This window comes from Gopherus evgoodei, chromosome 3 (assembly GCF_007399415.2).
Source record: "Gopherus evgoodei ecotype Sinaloan lineage chromosome 3, rGopEvg1_v1.p, whole genome shotgun sequence".
Lineage (NCBI taxonomy): Eukaryota > Metazoa > Chordata > Testudines > Testudinidae > Gopherus > Gopherus evgoodei.
Window position 1 is genome coordinate 101,656,492 of NC_044324.1, and position 19,627 is coordinate 101,676,118.

The window sequence follows — 19,627 nt, forward strand, 5'->3', positions numbered from 1 at the left end:
TTCAGACACTGATCTAAGAGTAGCCTCTGTAATAATACATCAAAGCTGCTCTTCCCTCGGCTTTTTCATTCTGTTCTTTAAGCCCTGGTATATCGAGCATCTGTCTCTTATGTGGCCCCCATCCAAGCACTTAAGACAGTGTGAAATGAGGGTCACTGATAGGAAATCTGCTTTTGACAACCAGAGCAAGGCTTGAAACCTGGCGACGTTGGCATAGGTTCCCCAGTACTAGGCGAGACCTGGAGATCTGCCCAATTCAGAAAATGAACTAATAGGGAATAATTTTAAATATAAAGGAAAATACAGAAAGAAAAATAATGTCCAATGGATGAAACACAGTAGCAATAGGCAAAAGTTAGTTAAAGTACTCACAAGTTTGTTCTCAAGGAGCGAGGCCGTGAACATAGAATGCTCCTACTACTGATTACAGAAGGTAAGAAAAACTCAAGAAGAGGTGGGGTGGCTCCTTCCTCTATGCCCTCCATTCAGAGCTGGGGTCTGGGCAGGGTGGCCCCTATAGATACCACTAGGGAAGACTCTCTGGAACCAATGCACGAGACACATATGCCTACAGTGTAATGGACACAGGGAAGCACTCACAGAAGAAATATAGAGGCAAATCCTCAGCTAATATAAACTGGCACAGTTTCATTAACTTCACCAAAACTAAACCAATACCAACATAGAATTTTGATCCAAGACAAGCTGATAGCATTTCTTTAAACAGCAGCCTTAACAGAGCTTAAATTTTTCAATGAAAAAAGACATTTTTCAACCACACACTTAGACTCATTGAAAAGCTTTCTACTAACAAATATGCTAGAGGTCAGAGAAATATACATTAACATATATGAAGTGGGTAGAAAAATAAGTAACCCAAGTGAAACTCAGGTTTGTCATTTGGTAAGAGTGAAAGAAACAAGAGTTTTTTTCCTCCGAGAGATGATAAGTAAAATAGTTAACTGGCAGTTCCAAAGAACTGCCGTACTTACGTTGACCCCATTGACCACTACTGGGATTCAGGTAATTAGGGTAAAGACCTTCTGGTTTATCAAGCCGGTTCAGAACTTTACGAATGTTCATTACCTGTTACAAAGAAAACCAAACAAAGAGCACTTGATCCAGTCTTATATTCCCATTAAATACAAGTAGCATCAGTGCATCCTTTTTTATCAACATGCATAAATACATTTTTAATTAAAACAATATTTATTCTTTCAACATGTCCCTATCAAAAGACCTCTATGCATAGGCATAAACGATTTCTTTTTAAAATAAACATAAATCTAATCTAGTGTCATCAACTAAAACGCTCCACAGAAAAAAATAGAGATGCCCCATTCAATTTCTCCCTCAGAAAAGGTCAAGGTAAAGAGACCTGCAGTATGCCCCTGAAGGTCAACAGATTTGGGTCTGTTCAATTAAAGAAGGAGACAAAATGGTGGAAATGAGTTACAGAACTGAGTGCCTTCTACCGAGGAAGTTTTCCCACCCAGCTCCTCAGATGTTCAAATCTTTGGCATTTGGGCACTCCAGCTAAACTCAACTGTTGTGGCATGACAGGAAGAAAGGCAGTTTCTCAGTCACCTGAATCATAAAGAGCTTTACATGTTTAAACCAGTAATTTAGATTGTAGCTAGGAATTAACTTCAAGTTTGAACAGTATATAGAGCACTGAAATAATGGACTGTTTTGCTGAATAACGTCTCTATCCTAGAGTGGGCTTCACAGTGCAGTGGCTCAGGACTCCACTGATACGGAGCTCACTGCAGGACCACAAGACAGCAGCTATATTCTGCATTAGCTGACGTCTGAGTGCCCCTCAAGCATGACTCATTGTAGATAGAGCACATGTAGTATTTTGATGGAGTTTTAATGAAAGACACCAGATTAACTGCACGGAGGAAGGAAGATCATGATTTAGCCACAGAACAGAAAGAGCAAGGCAGGAGCACTGGAAGCTTCTCCCTAAAACATTGTCAAGATGTCCCCAGGTCTGATTTGGAGTTCCTACCTCTATGAGACAGAATGTAGTTCCATTTAAAGGTTATTTAAATCTTTGGCTTCTTTGCCAAGATTATCACCTTGTGCGCTTTCATTAGATTTTATTGTGTTCTTAATATTAGTTTAAAAAATAAAATGTTATCTTACTGTCAATTCTTGAGAGTCGGGGGAAAAAAACCTTTGAAAATCAGATTTATTTAAAACAAATTCTGTCCTTAATCAATCTTGTTTTGCATATGCATTTCATAGGTTACAATAATTGTGTGAGCTTTAAAATTGCACTGTACATAATGGTAACAATACATTGTTCAGCCAATCCATGAAGCTTGGTGTACTTAATACTCAATTAAAAGGTTTGACCACTGCTTTTGGAGCTAAACAAAGTTTACAGCTTCCCTTGGAATTTCTTATTAAGAGGTCATAATTTAACAGAGAAAAGTCATTTTAAAATATGTATATTGTTGTATACATGTCTGACATATTTCTAATTAATAAACAAAAGTAAAAGTATGTAGACTACATTAATGCAATATTCTTGTTGAGATCTAAATTATACAAAAGGCAGGAAATAAAAACATATGATTACAACATCTATAATTCTACTCTCTTGTACATAGTAATATTTTATATAAATGCACGTGGTATATATATTAAATGTAGCTGAATTATAGTTGCCTAGGAACCAGTAATTTAATTTTAACTCCTTTGCATGCCGTTTTTTGTATTTAGTAATTGTTTCAAAAATAAAAAAAAATCTTTGAATACATATTTAATAAATCTACCTGTATAAGATGCATATCCACCATTTCATCTCCCTCTTTAGTCCAACAGAACCAAATCTATTGACCTTCAGAGCATGCTTCAGATCTCTTTAACAAGGCCATTAAGGGAGATGTTGAATAGATAAACTCTGGTTTTTCTGTGGAGTTTCTTACTTGATATCAGATTTGATTTTTTCAATTGCACATATGCATAGAGGTCTTTTGATAGGCACATTATATATTTCGAAAGAATAATATACATTTTTCTTATTAAAATGTATTTATGCTTGTGATTAAAGGAACAATTCACTGGGAACATTTTTATATTCCATACACGTGGGGATATTAAAATTGCTGTAGTACATTTATTCAAATATGTATCTATTCCAATAAACACATCTGCATTGATTCAATGTAAATCTGTACCCCAGGAAATGAAATACTGTACTTTGGTGCAATATGTTAAAAACTTAATAGAAAAAACATACTGTGCATGCACCGCAGTCTATTTTAGGATGTCTAAATAATTATTTGTATGTGCTGTTTCTTCAAATATGTAAAAAATCATCAAGCCACATTTGAAGTTTTTAAAATAATCCAGTTGCAGTTATCTAAATGTGAATGCAGGGCTAGCCACAACAATTTCTGAAGTAGTGAAAATGTTATTTTTTTAAAGCTCAAAAAACTCAAAAATGGCCACATAGAATTTTACCAAACTTGGAAAAAATGCACCTTTGGGCTGTAAACAAATATAAGAAATGTCACATAGAAAGAGTACTTTCCTCAAAAAGTTATGAACCCTCTATAAGGACAGACATGAAATGGAAAAGACTCCCAAATCCCTTACTTATAGTAGTGACACCCTGTATTGTTAAAAAAATGCATCAAAGTGATTGCTAGGTCACAGTCCTTTGTACTTCTGCATGAACACAGTATATCATAAAAAAAATTAATTCCAATTCTGCAGTTTCTCACTGGAGTCTGTTTTTGAAGTTTTTTGGTTAGAGAATTGTGACTTTTAGGTCTGTAACTGAGTGATCAGGGAGGCTGAAGTGTTCTCCGACTGGTTTTTGAATGTTTAATTCTTGATGACTGATTTGTGTCCATTTATTCTTTTGCGTAGAGACTGTCCAGTTTGGTCAATTTACATGGCAGAGGGCCATTGCTGGCATATGATGGCATATATCACATTAGAAGATATGCAGGTGAACGAGCCTCTGATGGTGTGGCTGATGTGATTAGGTGCTATGATGGTGTCCCTTGAATAGATATATAGATAGAGTAGGCCATGGGCTTTGTTGCAAGGATAGGTTCCTGGGTTAGTGCTTTTGTTGTGTGGTGTATGGTTGCTGGTGAGTACTTGCTTCAAGTTGGGGGTCTGTCTGTAAGCGAGGACAGACCTGCCTCCCAAGATCTGTGAGAGTGAAGGATCGCCCTTCAAAAACCAGTCAGAGAACACTTCAACCTCCCTGGTCACTTTGCAAATTGGACACCATTCAATTAGGCTTGAATGAAGACTGGGAGTGGATGGATCATTACACAAAGTAAAAACTATTTCCCTATGCTAATTTTCCCCCTACTGTTACTCGCACCTTCTTGTAAACTGCTTGAAATGGGCCATCATGATTATCACTACAAAAGTTTTTTTCTCCTGCTGATAATAGCCCACCTTAATTGATTAGTCTCGTTAGAGTTGGCATGGCAACATTTATTTTTTCATGTTCTCTGTATATATATATCTTCCTTCTGTGTTTTTCAATGCATGCATCTGATGAAGTGGGTTTTAGCCCACAAAAGTTTATGCCCAAATAAATTTGTTAGTCTCTAAGGTGCCATAAGTACTCCTTGTTCTTTTTACAATATATTATCTGACCATAAAATTTATTTGTGTTTTTCACCTTAAACAAGCAAGTTACATCAACTAAAATAGGTTCTGTGTTCCAAATGCCTAATCTACATGAATTTACCACTTAACCAAACTTCCAGATATTATGTGGCTAATAAGTGCTTTTATAATTTTTATATCCATGACAAAATGAATGTCAATTCAGCCATGCGCTTTGTGTTCATTAATATGGATTCCCACAGAAACTATTCACCCGCTTACTATGACACACTTAAAATGACAGAAATTCAATTTTTTCATTTTTTAATATAAAAGTTTTACCGAAGAATCTAACCTTTTCAGCAAACACTGGGTTTCCAGACAAATGGCTCAGATGTATGAACTCCAAATGCAGAGTTCCAAATTCTGCCAGAATACTGCTTCCTCCAGAAGCCCAGGGCCAGTTTCGACCAATCCCACTAAAGGGGGGAAAAGGCAGAAAAGGTTATTAGCATCTATAAAGAAGTGCTAATAAAATATACGATATATTAGATACACTGTAGCTACCAGAAAAGAATTAACTTCAAAGCTTTTAATTGGTAACACAACAAAACTTGTACAAGTAACACCCTTAGTAGGCCACCTTCTGTTTTATGAGACTACCCCATAGTCACCTTAAATATTTGAGTACAATTCCGCTCTACCTTTATTAAATGCTCATTGATGGCTCACTTAAAGACTGATCTGTATGTATGTTTATATGATTACTATGCATTCCTAACATTAAATTATAAGCTCTTTGGGGATTCATGCGTTTGTGCACAATGCTTAGCACAATGGGCCCTGATTCTGATTGGGTACTCTGGGTTCTACTGTAATTGAAGTATTGAATATTACATTTATAAAGTCTCAATAAAAGTTTTCATAAGACTTTAGAACATAAATCCTACCTGATAATGTAGATCTTAGCTACAGGTATGATAGCTATCCATTATCTTTCAGGGCACTCCTTAATCATGATTAATGTTTTCAAAATTAAATTAAGAGCTAATGACACTTCATCAAATAAAATTTAATCTTTACAGACTGGACCTGAGCAAAGGGACCCTCCCACCTTGCAAGGTCCTAGAGCCCAGGCTGCAGTCCAAGTCCACGCTGCAGTCCACGCTGCAATTAAACAGCCCCTTAGCCTGAGCTCCATGAGCCAAAGTCAGCCAGCATTGGCCAGCTGTGAGTATAACTGCAGTAGAGACATACCCAAAGACATAAATGCTGCCTCTTTACTATGCTCTGACCTGAAGCTTGACTGACAGTGGACAGGAGGCACTGGAGATTTTTTTTTTTTTCTATCTTCTCGATTGGTTTACACAGGGGAGTTTATAGATGGGACTCTATTTTGCAAGTGGTGCTCACTGGTAAACTGAATTCCACTTCCACAAAAAAAACTGAGCTTTTTTTCTGGGGAGAAAAAAAGTTGTCTCAAATTGGGACAAAAAGTCAAAATCTCAATTTTTTTTCATGGAAGTGAAATTCTGCAACATTTTGTTTAGGTAACACTGAACTATTCCTGCAGAGGGAACCTTTTAGTGTTTCTAAAACAAAATATACCCCACAGTCTCCTAGTAGCCTGAAGCCTTGGCAGTCCCTGCACTGTGGCAGCTATTCAGGGAAGCTGCTGAGGAGTCAGGCAAAGGTGGTGACAGGAAACCAGGCAGACTTCTATTGGAAGTTTCAGCAAATGGTCACGGTCCCATCGCAGATTTCAACTGTGACAAAGACATTTCTGACCAAAAAAAAACCCAAAAAACTTTCCATCAGAAAATTTCCAATCAGCTTCATTTGCAAGGTTTCTAGCACGTGTGAAGGTTTCTTTAGTACTGGCTGGAATATTACAGGTTTTAAAGTGGGTGACAGATTCTCCTTGTCCAAGGTGACAATAATAGGGCACAGGAGTTCTCTACTTCTACTCCATTAAAAGTAAATATCCAACTTCCAGGGTTCAGATTGCATTTTTTCTTCTAAAGATCCTGAGGGAGTTGTATTGTTGTCTTCATGAGAGGAGGGAACTACAGCTACTGAATGTACACTTATGTCTTTTCAGACATTTGATCAGAAAAGTCTCTTCAAATAAGCAGAGATTTTTTGCAACTATGCAAAGTAATTAAAAATAGTATTATCTGAAACCTGCTGGTTTTGGCTTCCACAGATGTCATGGGACAAAATGGCAGGTTTGCATTGGCAGGTGGTGCACCCTAAATTCAAACAAGCTTCAGTACTTTCAGCAAACTGGCCAGCTGGCATCTGTACAGCACTCTGCTGCAGATAGTTGACCTTGTCCCCTGCTACGTCACCTTCATGGGGCGAACAAAGCAGGCATATTCTCTCCATCCCATCAGGATATTCAGGGGAGTGGGCAGTACAACACTGGTCCTACTGCAATCTATCCTTACTTCATCTAGGGGAAAAAAGATGCATCCCAGAATACATCACAGGCATAGGGATCAGTGCATGTGGCCACTTTCTGAAGAGATAGTATGGGAGCTAGCTGTACTTCCACTAAAAGATCTGGCATAGGGAGAGTGAGGGATTTCAGGGCATCTGGTCCCTACCACCCAGAAAAGAAATCAGATCTCTCTAACAGGCCTTCAGTGAGGGCTTAAAGGAAGGGAGCCCCGGCTGAGGCATCCGATGTTTGCAGGAGCAGTAAAGAAAAATTCATGAAAGACCATGAGCTATCCATGACTTTTACTTAAAATATGCCTGACAAAATGGAGAGCTGCAGGCTTCCCACACCACCCAGAGATGCCTGGCTCGGAGCTGCAGGGTCTCCACACCACCAGTGTCTCCAAGCTCAGCGCACCCCCATCACCTGCAGGGGTGGCTCTGGCTTGGAGCTCTTGGGTACCCCTGCTGGCCACGCCGCTCTGTACTCTGGGGAGCTCCCGGTGGCCACGGTCAGCTCCCAGGGTGGTGGGGACCCTACAGCTCCCAAGCATGGGGCTCAAGTCATGGAAGTCTCTGGAAGTCACAGATTCCATGACTTCCGTGACAAAGTCATAGCACTAGTCATAAGTGATTTGTATGATATTGCATTTCCATTACAGAAATTTCATGAAGCTCTAATTAAAAATAATTGAGCATCCCAGAGAAACCTCTCTGCTCCAACTACTGGCAAAATCCACATGTTACAGAATTATTTGACAAGTCAAAAGCAGTTGATTATGCATGATTAGCTATGGATCAGTCATTTACGGAAGAAAGGGCTGTTAATTTTTCAACAAAACAATGAAAAATGTCAATTTGTTGCAACCAAAAATGTTGTAAGAAAGGGTTGCTTTTGATAAAAGTTTCAAAAAAAATTAAAAAAAGTTTTGAAATTGTTGAAATGTCTCTTTTCAATATTTTCTAAATGAAAAGTTTTATTTTGTTCAAAAAATCCTTTCACTTAAAAATTTAAGTTACTTTATAATAAAAATAAGTTGAAAATTTCAATCAAATACGATTTTTTTTATTTTCAAGATTTATTTCAAAGGAAAATCTTCAGGATTTTCACTTTTTGTCTCAGTTCAGGATGGGATAATTGTTTAAAATCTCAAAAATTCTTGTGGGATGGGAAAAAAATTTCTGATCAGCTATATTTTGTGGTTCAAACTCTCAGCCTATTTTTTTAAATTCCATTTAAACAAACTGCTCAGATTAAATGGAATGATAGTTGATCTGATCTGATCTGCTGCTCTGTAAAATTGGTCTCAAAACAAATGATCTGAAATTAAGGGCTTGTCCACATGGCCTCACAGTTCAGACTACAGGATGTTAATTGTAGGGAGCACTAGTGTACTGTGCTGTAACTCCCTTGTTTGGATGCTGCAGACATTATCTATAATGTACTTACTCCACATTAATTTAGTGCTGTTTAAAGAGGACTACGTTTAAGCAAACTAAGTGTTCTTTGGTTTGTGTCTACACCATCCACACACAATTCACATCCCCTATAGTCTGAACTATGGGGATGTGTAGAGAGACATCCAGTACAGATACATTTTTCTCCTACTCTTTCTAAAAATCATTAGACAGGTTTTTAAAATCTAAGACTTTACGTTTACTTAAAATGGTTCTGTTTTGGAAAGGTCACTTGCAAACACATTATAAATATTATTATTATTTATTTGTATGACTGTAGTGCCTAGGAACCTGAGGTATGGACTAGGACCCCACTGTGGTAAGTGCCCACATAGTGCTACACCATATATTTTTTAATCTATACATCTTATGAGACTAACCAGTTACAGCTAGGCAGATGGTACAGCACATTGCTCATTATAATGCTCTGCATAAGTTTCAAAAGTTAACATGATACATTATCACAGATGACATACATGTCAATTTTATTAGTTATCTTCCCTTATGCCTCTACCCAAAGAAAAAAAAATCTCCATGAGTACATTCCATTTAGGTTAAATTGATTGTTACACCCAGACAGGCATCTCTAGTTTCCATAAGTGATACCTTTGTGAGCCAGTTCATAATGGCCAGTCATGGCAGTTCTAATAAACAGTATTCATACAGTGTAAAAATTCTAAGGTTTAGTTCTCATCTGACACAACTACTTTTTCAGAACAGTATTTTATTAAACGAAGCCTCCTTAGCAGCAGTGAAAAAAGGTCAGTACCAATACAGGTTTTTATTTATATGTTCTATGTCTACCTTTCATATTAAGTAAAATATTTTAAAAGTCACACTTGCCACATAACCAGATAGCATAAAGTCAGTCAATATGATAAATAAAACGTAATTGTTTTCAATATTTTTACTAAATACATGAAAGGAATCAATAGTAAACAAAGAATATGTTCTAAACATTCAGCAACAAAGATACTCACATAAAAATGAGCTATCAATGAAGAAATTTGTCCCAATTCTGCTCTCCAGTTGAGCACAGTGCTTCTGTAGGTCATGTGATTCTTGACAGCCAATCAACGAGATGGCTGTAGTAGGTTTGTCCTCTTCAAATATCAGATATTTTATACCATATTATAGAGTACCACCTCAGAAATGGTTTCTTAAGAATAATCCTCCATTTTCCCTGAACTGAGGTTAAATTTTACTGCTTTAATACTTAATGAAAAACTGACCAACTTTTATCACCAGAAACAAACCACAGTACTATAATCCAACATGGGGAGTTATGATACAGGCAAGAATGGTAGGCATTTGATCCCCAAGAGCAGGGGGTCTCAAACTTGGGGTCGGGGTCATGATGTTATTACATGGGGGGGATCGCGAGCTGTCAGCCACCTTCTCGAACCTCGCTTTGCCTCCTGCATTTATAATGGTGTTAAATACATTTTCAAGTGTTTTTAATATATAAAGGGGGTCGCACTCAAAGGCTTGCTGTGTGAAAGGGGTCACCAGTACAAAAGTTTGAGAACCACTGCTCAAGAGGGTTTTATAGGTGCCCTAGCCAGGGTTTTCAAAAGCCTCTTGTAATTTTGGGTACCCAACTTTAGACACTTAAAAAAGGCACATGGTTTTCAAGAAGTGCGGAGCACGCTCTGAAAATTAGGTTCCTTTGAAGTGTCTCAAATTGGACACTCAAAATGATATTTACTTTTGAGTACCTTGGCTTACCTATACATAAAATCTAATATATACATACATGGGGTGAGGCAGCCTCTTTTCTTACACGGCTGTGTAGGGGAGCAAGGCAACATAATGCCTTCCCTTACCTCATTGTGCAGGCTACCCATATCATAGGTGGCACTGCGGAGTGAGGGAGAGCAGCCTCTAGAAGGGTCACCACTTTCCTCCCTCTGCATGTCAACATGGCCTTGTCTCTACCTCTGTAATGTACAAGCAGAGGGCTGGCATGGATTACTTCCCCCAGAGCAAGGGTGAACAATTGACCATATTATGAGTGAGCCACAATATGGTTGTTGGGCTGCTCCTGGAGCTGTGCAATTTAGGATTCTGGGGTTTTGACCTGTGACTTTTGAACACATGGGCTTGTAAATACTGCATCTATTCATGTTGGTTAATTGTGAGGTTACTAGTCAAAGTAGCCAATATGCACTCTTGGTTAGGGTTAATTGTATAACTGTCTCTATTCTGTTTATCCTGATATTCCACGTTAACCCTTTCTAGTCTTCCCTCGTTGTTCAAATGTAGTGCATCTATTTGCACTCAAATGGGCACTGGTTTATACTCCTTTCATCTGGTTGCCTGTCTTATGCTAATATGATGACATTAGTAGTGCCCGGAAGATGGAGGGCTAGCAGATCAGGAAGCATAAGGTACTCAATTAAGCAGTAAATTTAGATGCAAGCCTGTGTCTGTGCATGCGTGAGAGAGACAGACAAAAAGACAGACACACAGGGTAGTGGAGTAGTACACAAACAATTTAAACGTTGCTATTAGAAAAGCTAAGGTTTTAAATGCAATTTTTCAATGTTACAATAGAAAAATTCCTCTAACTTGTATTTATCAACACAATTATTTTGAATAAAGATTAATCAATTTCACCACAGGTCTTAAATATGTTTCCTGAAATACACTAATGAATAAGCTAAACAATTCATGTTCCTGTTACTTTATGCACTAAGGGTTTAATTAATCAATTTCCAAGGGATATAGGGAATAGAATACATCGAGCAGGAATAGAAATAATGCATACTAGTGGGAACTACTTTTAATAGAGTCCCCTAAAGAAAAGTGAACAGCAAATCAAAAATAATTAACAGGATTCTACAGGTCTGCCATCCATATAATAATAAATTAGAATATGTAAAAGAGAAAGCTATTAGAGAAAAATTCACTACTGCAACAACCTGCATAATTTGGGATGATGAGTAGAATCAGTATAAATATAAAAAGAATTCTCAGAAACCAATGAGAAAACTCTCTGAATTGGAAATACCTGACAAAAAAAATAACAGAGTTTTGAAAGGAACTATGTAAAGAATGCTTATATATAAAATACACATCCTATAGTACTTAGAGTAAATTAAATCCATTTATCCTAGTCTAAAACACATCTTTGAACATCACGATTAGACCTTGAAAAACACCACACTGTGCCCAAGATCTCATAATACATGAATAACCAGGTTGGGTGCCACTAACATGTTCTTACTTGACTACTATGGGTTTTCTCTCTGTAGGGGGAAATAAAAGGACACTAATCACATCACCACATTTCAGCAATCCCAGCAGGTAAAGGAGAAAGGGGGTCTTTCCTCCGCTTCCACCATAAAAAGCCTGTTATTCACTCAGCTGTATATTGACAAGCAGCATATTTGCTCTGGCAGTATCTTTTTGCAAACTGCTCTTCATCCAGAAGCAAGCAATCTAACCCACACTCCTTTCAAGAGGATATGGTACTACTATCAGAAAAGGATTACACAGAAAAATTTTCGAAGTGCTTTACTTGCCTTCTAGAAAGTCTGTTTAGGAATGAATAAGTGATTTACAAGGGAAATTAAACATTCTGTACTAATTCTGCAGCTGAACACATTTTATCAATTAACTAGAGGACTACTGATAGAAAACTGCCTCTGGTAACCCTATGTAAATACATGCTATTTCATTTATCTTCACCTCCCACCCCTTGCGCACCCCTTTGTTACCATTTGCTTGTTGTGCCTTCACTTAAATTACACTGCAGGCATGTATTAATGTAGGACCTATGACAATGACACTCCATTCCTGATCTGGGGTTTTAGGCACTACTACAGTTCAAATACTAAACAATAAACTATAGAGTCCCACAGAAAGACTGTTTTACTCAGTGGTTAATTTATTATAAATAAAAGCTACAGGTATCTATGAGGCATTCATATATGCTTTGTATATGCTTTGAAATCAACCATGCTGTAAAGAGGACTGTGAACTGGACTAGTGGCTACTTTGAAGACTAAAAAAGAGCATTTTCAACTCTTTCTCCCTCAATCCACTACAGAAGTACCAAACATTTCCCTCCACTGCCAACTTTTCACTGACTCATCTCAGGTTGCTTTGAAAAAGTTAATAGAAAGATAGTTAAGATGGGCCTCCCTGCTTCAGATTCTGGAACAATGGTTTCTTCTATGTCAGATTAGTAACCATGCCTGAGTAATAATATTAAAAATGTTGTGAAAATGTCAGCTTCTCTTTTAGAAGCAGCAAGCAATCATTTTCTGAAAGAAAGGCCACCATCAATTTTCAAGGCAGGATAAGGTCAAAGTATTCCAGCCCTTCCAATTTGGTGGAGAATTTTCAGATCAAGGGAAAACTGTCCGTTTACAAAGGCTTGAAGCTTCAAAGCATTGGATAGCATACACTGACAACTGGGAGACTACCATCACTTATCAGGTTATACAAATAATTTCATACAGTTTTATAAAGCACTATATTATAATCTTATAAAATTAAGATTTAACAGATGAGTTTAGATAATTACTTTTATATTACCTAAACCATGTTTATTATTTTTTCTTCATCTGGCCATTTTAAATATGGATTTTATCCTTCATTTTACTGAACTCGCTTTAACCTCTTTCGTGAGCCTCTTGTCCAAGTCCTAATAACATATTTTAAGTACACCAAAATACATTAAATTGATACATCTTGAAGTTACAAATAATTAATGCCTTACAATGATTCAACTACAATTCACATTTATTTTTCTTAGTATTGCATGTGGAATGATTAAATTTTTGTTCTGGAAGTTAAATTATTCTAACTAATAGACTCATTGTTAAAATAAATGACAGATACAAAAAGTGTTGAAAATTTATTTTAACACAGTGCATCAACCAATCATATCAAGATTTGTGCATCATGGTCATTTTGACAGACAACCCATTTATTTCTTTTGAACACAGCAATTGTATCAACACTTGTTTCAGATAGTGGGTTAACTTGTCATAAGATTGCAACTGTGACATGAATTATGACATTTATAAATGCCTTGCCCTGTTCATTTTAATTATGCAAACACGTTTATAAGTGTGTGTGTGTGTGTGTGTGTGTGTGTGTGTGTGTGTGTGTGTGTGTATATATTTAAACATGCATAACACACATGGACCCCATGTTGGCAGTGGGTGGCTGCCTTTCTGATCTCTACTTTCAGGTATTCTGTGACACAGGAAAGAGTATTAAGTGGAATTCTGTTTTTCTAGATAAAAATTCAAGTTGTCTTTTTCAGACTTGTAATTTTACAGACATAAATGCCAAATGTTTTTTTAATTTTATTTTTCAGAAGTTTCAACATATCCTTACAGATATATTCAAATATAGTGACAAAGAAAACAAAGCAGGAGTACAGCAGTACAGTACCACTTCCTCCAAAAGGGGAGAAGCCAACTGTCCTTAGAAAAGTATGAAATCTTTTCTCCCAGCCTGCCCCAATCTTCCTTTCTTCTCCCACCCCCAATCCTTACTTTTATCTTATAAATATATTTGTTCTTGGATCAAATAATTCTTGTTTTTATCAGTAACTCTCATCATAGGCATGATCTCATCAAAGTCAATGGTGAAGGTCACTTTGGCTTCAATGGAGAAGGATCAGGCACTAGAAGTTCCTTTAGTTAGCATGGAACATTGTAACAAAGGACACAGATAAAACAGAATGCCTTCCCTGAGCAAGTTCCAAGTGTATGAAAAAAGGTGTACAAATGGCTGCAGAGAAGAGGACAAACAGGGTATCAAGTGTGGAGCAAGTGTGGGTATCAAGTGTGGACAAACAAGGTATCAAGGGTGTCATATTTTTCAGACTAACCTGGATAAGTAGGCAGAGACAGAGTTATGCAGAGCCTTTAGGAGAGGCAAAAAGCCTGAAACCGATGTGGTGGAAAAGGGGAAAACCAAAAGGGGGTCAAGCCCCTGATTAAGCAGAGCACTTAAGCATGGGCTTAAGTACTTTGCTTCACAGCACTGGGGTAATACAGTGCTAAAAATCAGAGTATATTTCTAGTTAATTACAAATTAAAAAATAGGAACTTGGCATTGCAAAGTCTTACACTGCAGAATTGGGTAGGCTGACTACAACATAACGGTCACTGTATAAATATCTTGCATTAAAGCTGTTTGGGTTTGAGAAATGAGAGCCTTCTTTATGGGAATCAATAATATTCAGTAAAAACTAAGTGTTTTGGTTCCTCTCCCCATCACAGGGCATATTTATACATTCACAAATTTATCCTTCACTGACCATGACTATTTCATAATCAAGATGAAAGTCAAAATCCTGTAAAAAATACATATTTACATGCTTTTTACAGGCTCTCTTTTTCCATCACATATATTTTTTAATAGTATATCATCATCCAGTAGGATCCAGTCAATTTACTGATAAAGAGCTATTTTGCTTTTCACAAGATACATTATACTACGTGAAACACTTTTGGTCTGCTGGAAGATACCTGTGTTATGTATGCTGGAAGAGATCCATGTTATTTATGATTTTTTTATTTTAGTGTTCCGCTTATGCCTCCTGATATAGTATGGTATGATCCAACAGAAGTTGATTTATAGTGGGGAGTTATGCAATTTCAGTGGACTACAAGTTTATAAATGAACCTACCATACCCTCAACCATGGAGATAAAGAGAAATCAAACAGAATGCCTGAACTATGATCAGTTTGATTAATCAGCACTAGTGTAATTACACCTCACCAGAAATTAAATAGGAATATTTCTTTATTGTTGTCTAGGGGACTGATTGAAAAGTTGGTGCATTTGTGAATACCGTATTGCACGTGCCCGGTTTTCCTCAAGTTTTACACAGGCATTGCTACGTTGATCTTATAAAGATAATGCGGTCTTCCTCAGGTGTGAGACTTTATTATCTACCAGTTAATTACATTCTATGACCCTGTATCTTTTCCTTTCAACTATTTATGATTGCTTCAGGCAACCAATATTTTCACACAATGGGTAGCCACCTTACAGCTGGCCTACAGGTATTTAAAAAGGAATTAACTGTAGTGTTATATACTAATTGTCTTAACTAGTAAGGGTGCAGAATATCATGACTCATTGGTTTCTACCTGTTGTGATAAAAATTATAATCCAGTACATTCTCCATCTGATTTCAGTGTAACTCAAAAGTTTCTCTGAAACTTTCTGAGTATCTCTAAGATTAGGTTAGTTTAAAGCAGAGGTAGACAACCTATGGCACGGGTGCCAAAGGCGGCACACAAGCTTATTTTCAGTGGCACTCACAATGCCCGGGTCCTGGCCACCGGTCCGGAGGGGCTCTGCATTTTAATTTAATTTTAAATGAAGCTTCTTAAACATTTTAAAAAACCTTATTTACTTTACATACAACACTAGCTTAGTTATATATTATAGACTTATAGAAAGAGACCTTCTAAAAATGTTAAAATGTATTACTGGCACATGAAACCTTAAATCAGAGTGTATAAATGAAGACTCGGCACACCACTTCTCAAAGGTTGCCGACCCCTGGTCTAAAGACTTATTTTATTTTTTATTTTTTTTAAAAGAATAACAAGCATACTACGTCATAAAATACCTACTGTTGTGTGGGTAGTTAAAAATGATTGTTTTGCAGTTAATCAGTTATTACTGTTAATTAAGTTAGCTACATTAACATTAATTTTGTTCAGCAATCTTTTTGCAATAATCTGTGATGTAAATTAGAATAACATCATAGCCTGAGTAGAATTTTTCCTCCCTTTCAAATTAAGTAACAGATAATTCTGGAGAGCTGAAAAAGGTTGAAAGGGCTGTATCCCCACAGCATGGTAGAAAATATGAGTATACTTAAATCATACGTTGTAGAATAACCCTTTAACATTAACACAAACAAATAATCCTTGTTACATGCATTAATATTTCTATTACTTCAGTTTAAGGCATTTAATTGAGAACTCTAAAATAAACCGTTAAATCAGCTGTCATCAAGTTATAGAGTAATTCTCTTATTAAAAGTAAAGTGATTTTAATCATATGGCACAATGAGAATTATACATATTAAAGGTAAAACAGAGTTAGCATAAAAGTAGGACAATTTAGAGCAACTGACCAATCAAATCCCCAGGGAAACTATCTTCTTTGAATCCAAGCAGATTCAATAAGTACATTTTCCATGTTGAGGACATGTCAGCACACTCTCTCTAATCAACAATACCATAAGTTTTGGAATATATTAAATGATGACTACTTCATCAATAAAAGTAGCTGGTGTTTTCTTACATTTTTGCTTTTACTATTACTGATATAATCAGTGATATAACTTTTAAAATACTTTATAAATAAGATTTTTTCCCATCTATCTCAGGAGAGTTGGGTGAAAAAATATTTTAATTTGCTCCCAAACTAACTATACAATACTTTCAACTTCCAAGCTACAAATTTTATAAATGTAGCTTCACAACCTTTCTGTCTCAGTTTCCCCAACTATAACACAGGGTGCAATATGAGCAGAAGCAGTTGTCTCAACCAACTTGTCGTGCTGCTTTAACCATAACTGGAAGGACAACCTACAGGGTTGAAAGGTAGTTCAATCTTCATGAGTTTATCCTGACACTCTGAATACAAATGCCAATTGTGACAGCTGTTTCAAGCAGTGTGGCCAGCACTCTTTGGGGAACTAGCTTGAACACCAACTCATTTCACATAAGCCATTAAACAACTATTAAACAAATTAGTTATTTAAGACAAGTTAGTGAAAGGCTCCAAAATTCCTGTACCAAATGCTTGAGCCATATAGTTTTGTATATCTAGTGCATGGGATCAGCACATTTTATAAGTCAAAACAGAAATTATGGCTGGTACAAACTCAACGTATGTACATCTGCCAGTTTTATCAATGCAATGTCCCACTGCCTCTCCACTGCTGGAGTCCTTCTCTACCAGCGGAAGAGACTCTAGAAGGGAAAGGCTCTGGCAGAGAGAGAGGGGATGTTTGCTGGCTTTTTTCCTGCTGTTTCACCACGGCCAGAGCCTTTCACTGCCACTTGTAGCTACAGACCACAATGTAGATACAGTGTGCTTTTCACTAAGGGGTGTAGCTACATGTATACTACATGCCACCCTCAATGCTGAAAAGGATCACAGGAGAAAAGCACTTTGAGACTCATAAGACATTTAGGGACATCATGGTTTGTAAACTTCTTGAATTATCCAGGGCTGAAATTTCTTATGAAGTATACCAGAAAGCTAGAACAGAGAGAATCGGGAGAGTGATTACAAATTCTCAGTAGGGAAGAATCTACTTACTTGATGGGATTACGTTAAAAAAGCATCTCAATAGCACATGGTCTGAACTGTTCGGTTCTCCCATAGAATTGTAGATGTGCTAAGGTTACTTCTGGGAGAATTCTACGCCACTGCGTGCACACATAATTAATGTGCTGGGCATAATTTTTTTGTCTGCAGAAAATATCTTCTGCTAAAAAGCTGTTGCAGTTCTGACTTTTGCCCACCAAGGGCCACTGTGGTGCTAGAACAGAGCAGCTACTCCTGGGTGGGAGCAGTTCCAGCTGCTGATAGGGAAGGGAAGAGGTTGCCTGCCTGACAGCACCTTGCCTCTGGGTCCAGGTCAGGAAACAGGGGATGGTGCCGGGGGGGGAACAGACAGCATGGGGCTGCGTGTGTGTGTGTGGGTCACAGACTGGGGGTCCTAAGGGCTACTGCGGAAGGACAGACGGGAAGGAGCTAAATAGGAGTGGAGGTGCTGGGCCACATGGGAACAGGGGGAGGGGTACAGGGACATATTGGGGAAGAGGGGTGGCTGAATGTAGGCACAGAGACACATGGGGATGGGGATGGGGCTGGCTGAGGGGGTGCAGGGCCACATAGGGGAAGGAGGGTGGCTGAAGGGGACACAGGGTCACATTGGGCCAGGGCCAGGGGAGTGACTGAGTGGGGGTATAGACACACGTGGGGACAGGATGGAGAGGGTGTAGGGACCCATGGGGATGGCTGAGTGATGTGGAGACACACATGGGGATGGGGGAATGGTTATCTAAATGGGGGTGGAGCGACATGTGGGGACGGAGGGGGTGCAAGGACACATGGGGTTGCTGGAATATGTGACTGACTAAATGGGAGAGGCTAGGGTTCAGCCAGGGTCTGCATGGGGGAGGCTCCCTAACAATCCCTCCCTGCCCCAATCTGTTCTATATTTCTCACACCTACACGCAAGAGCCTCCAGGTTCCCTCCCTTTCCCTCAGCTCCTCTGTTACCCCAACTCCCCCAAGCCTTTGCACTGCTTCTGAGGGGGTTGGGAAATATGCTTCAGTATTGTAGTTTAAATTAATTACTCAGAGTTCAGTATTTATGTGCCTAGTAAGGAATCTATATGACAAAAAATATTTCCTGAATCTTTTGCATTGTCTGTGTTATTCAGGACATACTTAACAGGTATTTTGAAATAAATTACCAAAATAATTGAAACTGATGTGATTGTACTGTGTTATTTTGATGAATAAAATATGCAGAATTTTGCAGAATTGTAAAATATTGTGTGCAGAATTGTTAATTTTTTTGGCGCAGAATTCCCCCATAAGGTATTTAAAATGAAACAAATGGCTAGGCAGAAACACCGATCACATTTCAATCCTCCAAAGGTTGAAGGAGGCGAGAGAGAATCAGAGAGACCTTGACAATGTGTAACTCAGGAACAAAGCAGCAAGTGGTTCCATAAAAAATCAGCCAAGATTTTTAACAGGTGTTCATAAACTATACTAAATCTAGCTTCCTCTTTGACAAAACTTTCCAATAGAATGAAGACATCTATAACTTTTTAATACTCCATTCCTCAACCCTCCTCCCTTTTTTTTGTATATTCCATTTTTATTTCATGATTCTTCTGCTGCATTTTTGGCCTTGTGACATTTAATAAATACTGTAACTATACTTACCTATCTGAAGATGAACAGTGGAGTTAAAAATATGGGCTTGTATACTTTTTCTATTCTTTATGATATATAAAGGGCTAAAATGTTGCAACTTTACCCCTTCCCCCATCTCCAAAATATAGAACTTCTGTATGTTCTTCACATTAAAAATCCAGGGGGGCTAACTAGGAA

General features: G+C 37.7%; 1 protein-coding gene across 1 annotated transcript in view; it reads right to left on the bottom strand.

Annotated features, from left to right (window-relative positions):
* The window catches only part of LOC115648512 (mannosyl-oligosaccharide 1,2-alpha-mannosidase IA), a 213,193-nt gene that overhangs the window by 49,132 nt on the left and 144,434 nt on the right, over positions 1–19,627 (bottom strand). Inside the window, exons 6-7 of the mRNA XM_030556207.1 lie at positions 4,946–5,069; positions 993–1,086 (exon numbers count right to left, since the gene is read on the bottom strand). Coding sequence (XP_030412067.1) covers positions 993–1,086; positions 4,946–5,069 — 218 coding nt within the window. The remainder of the gene's footprint in view (positions 1–992; positions 1,087–4,945; positions 5,070–19,627) is intronic.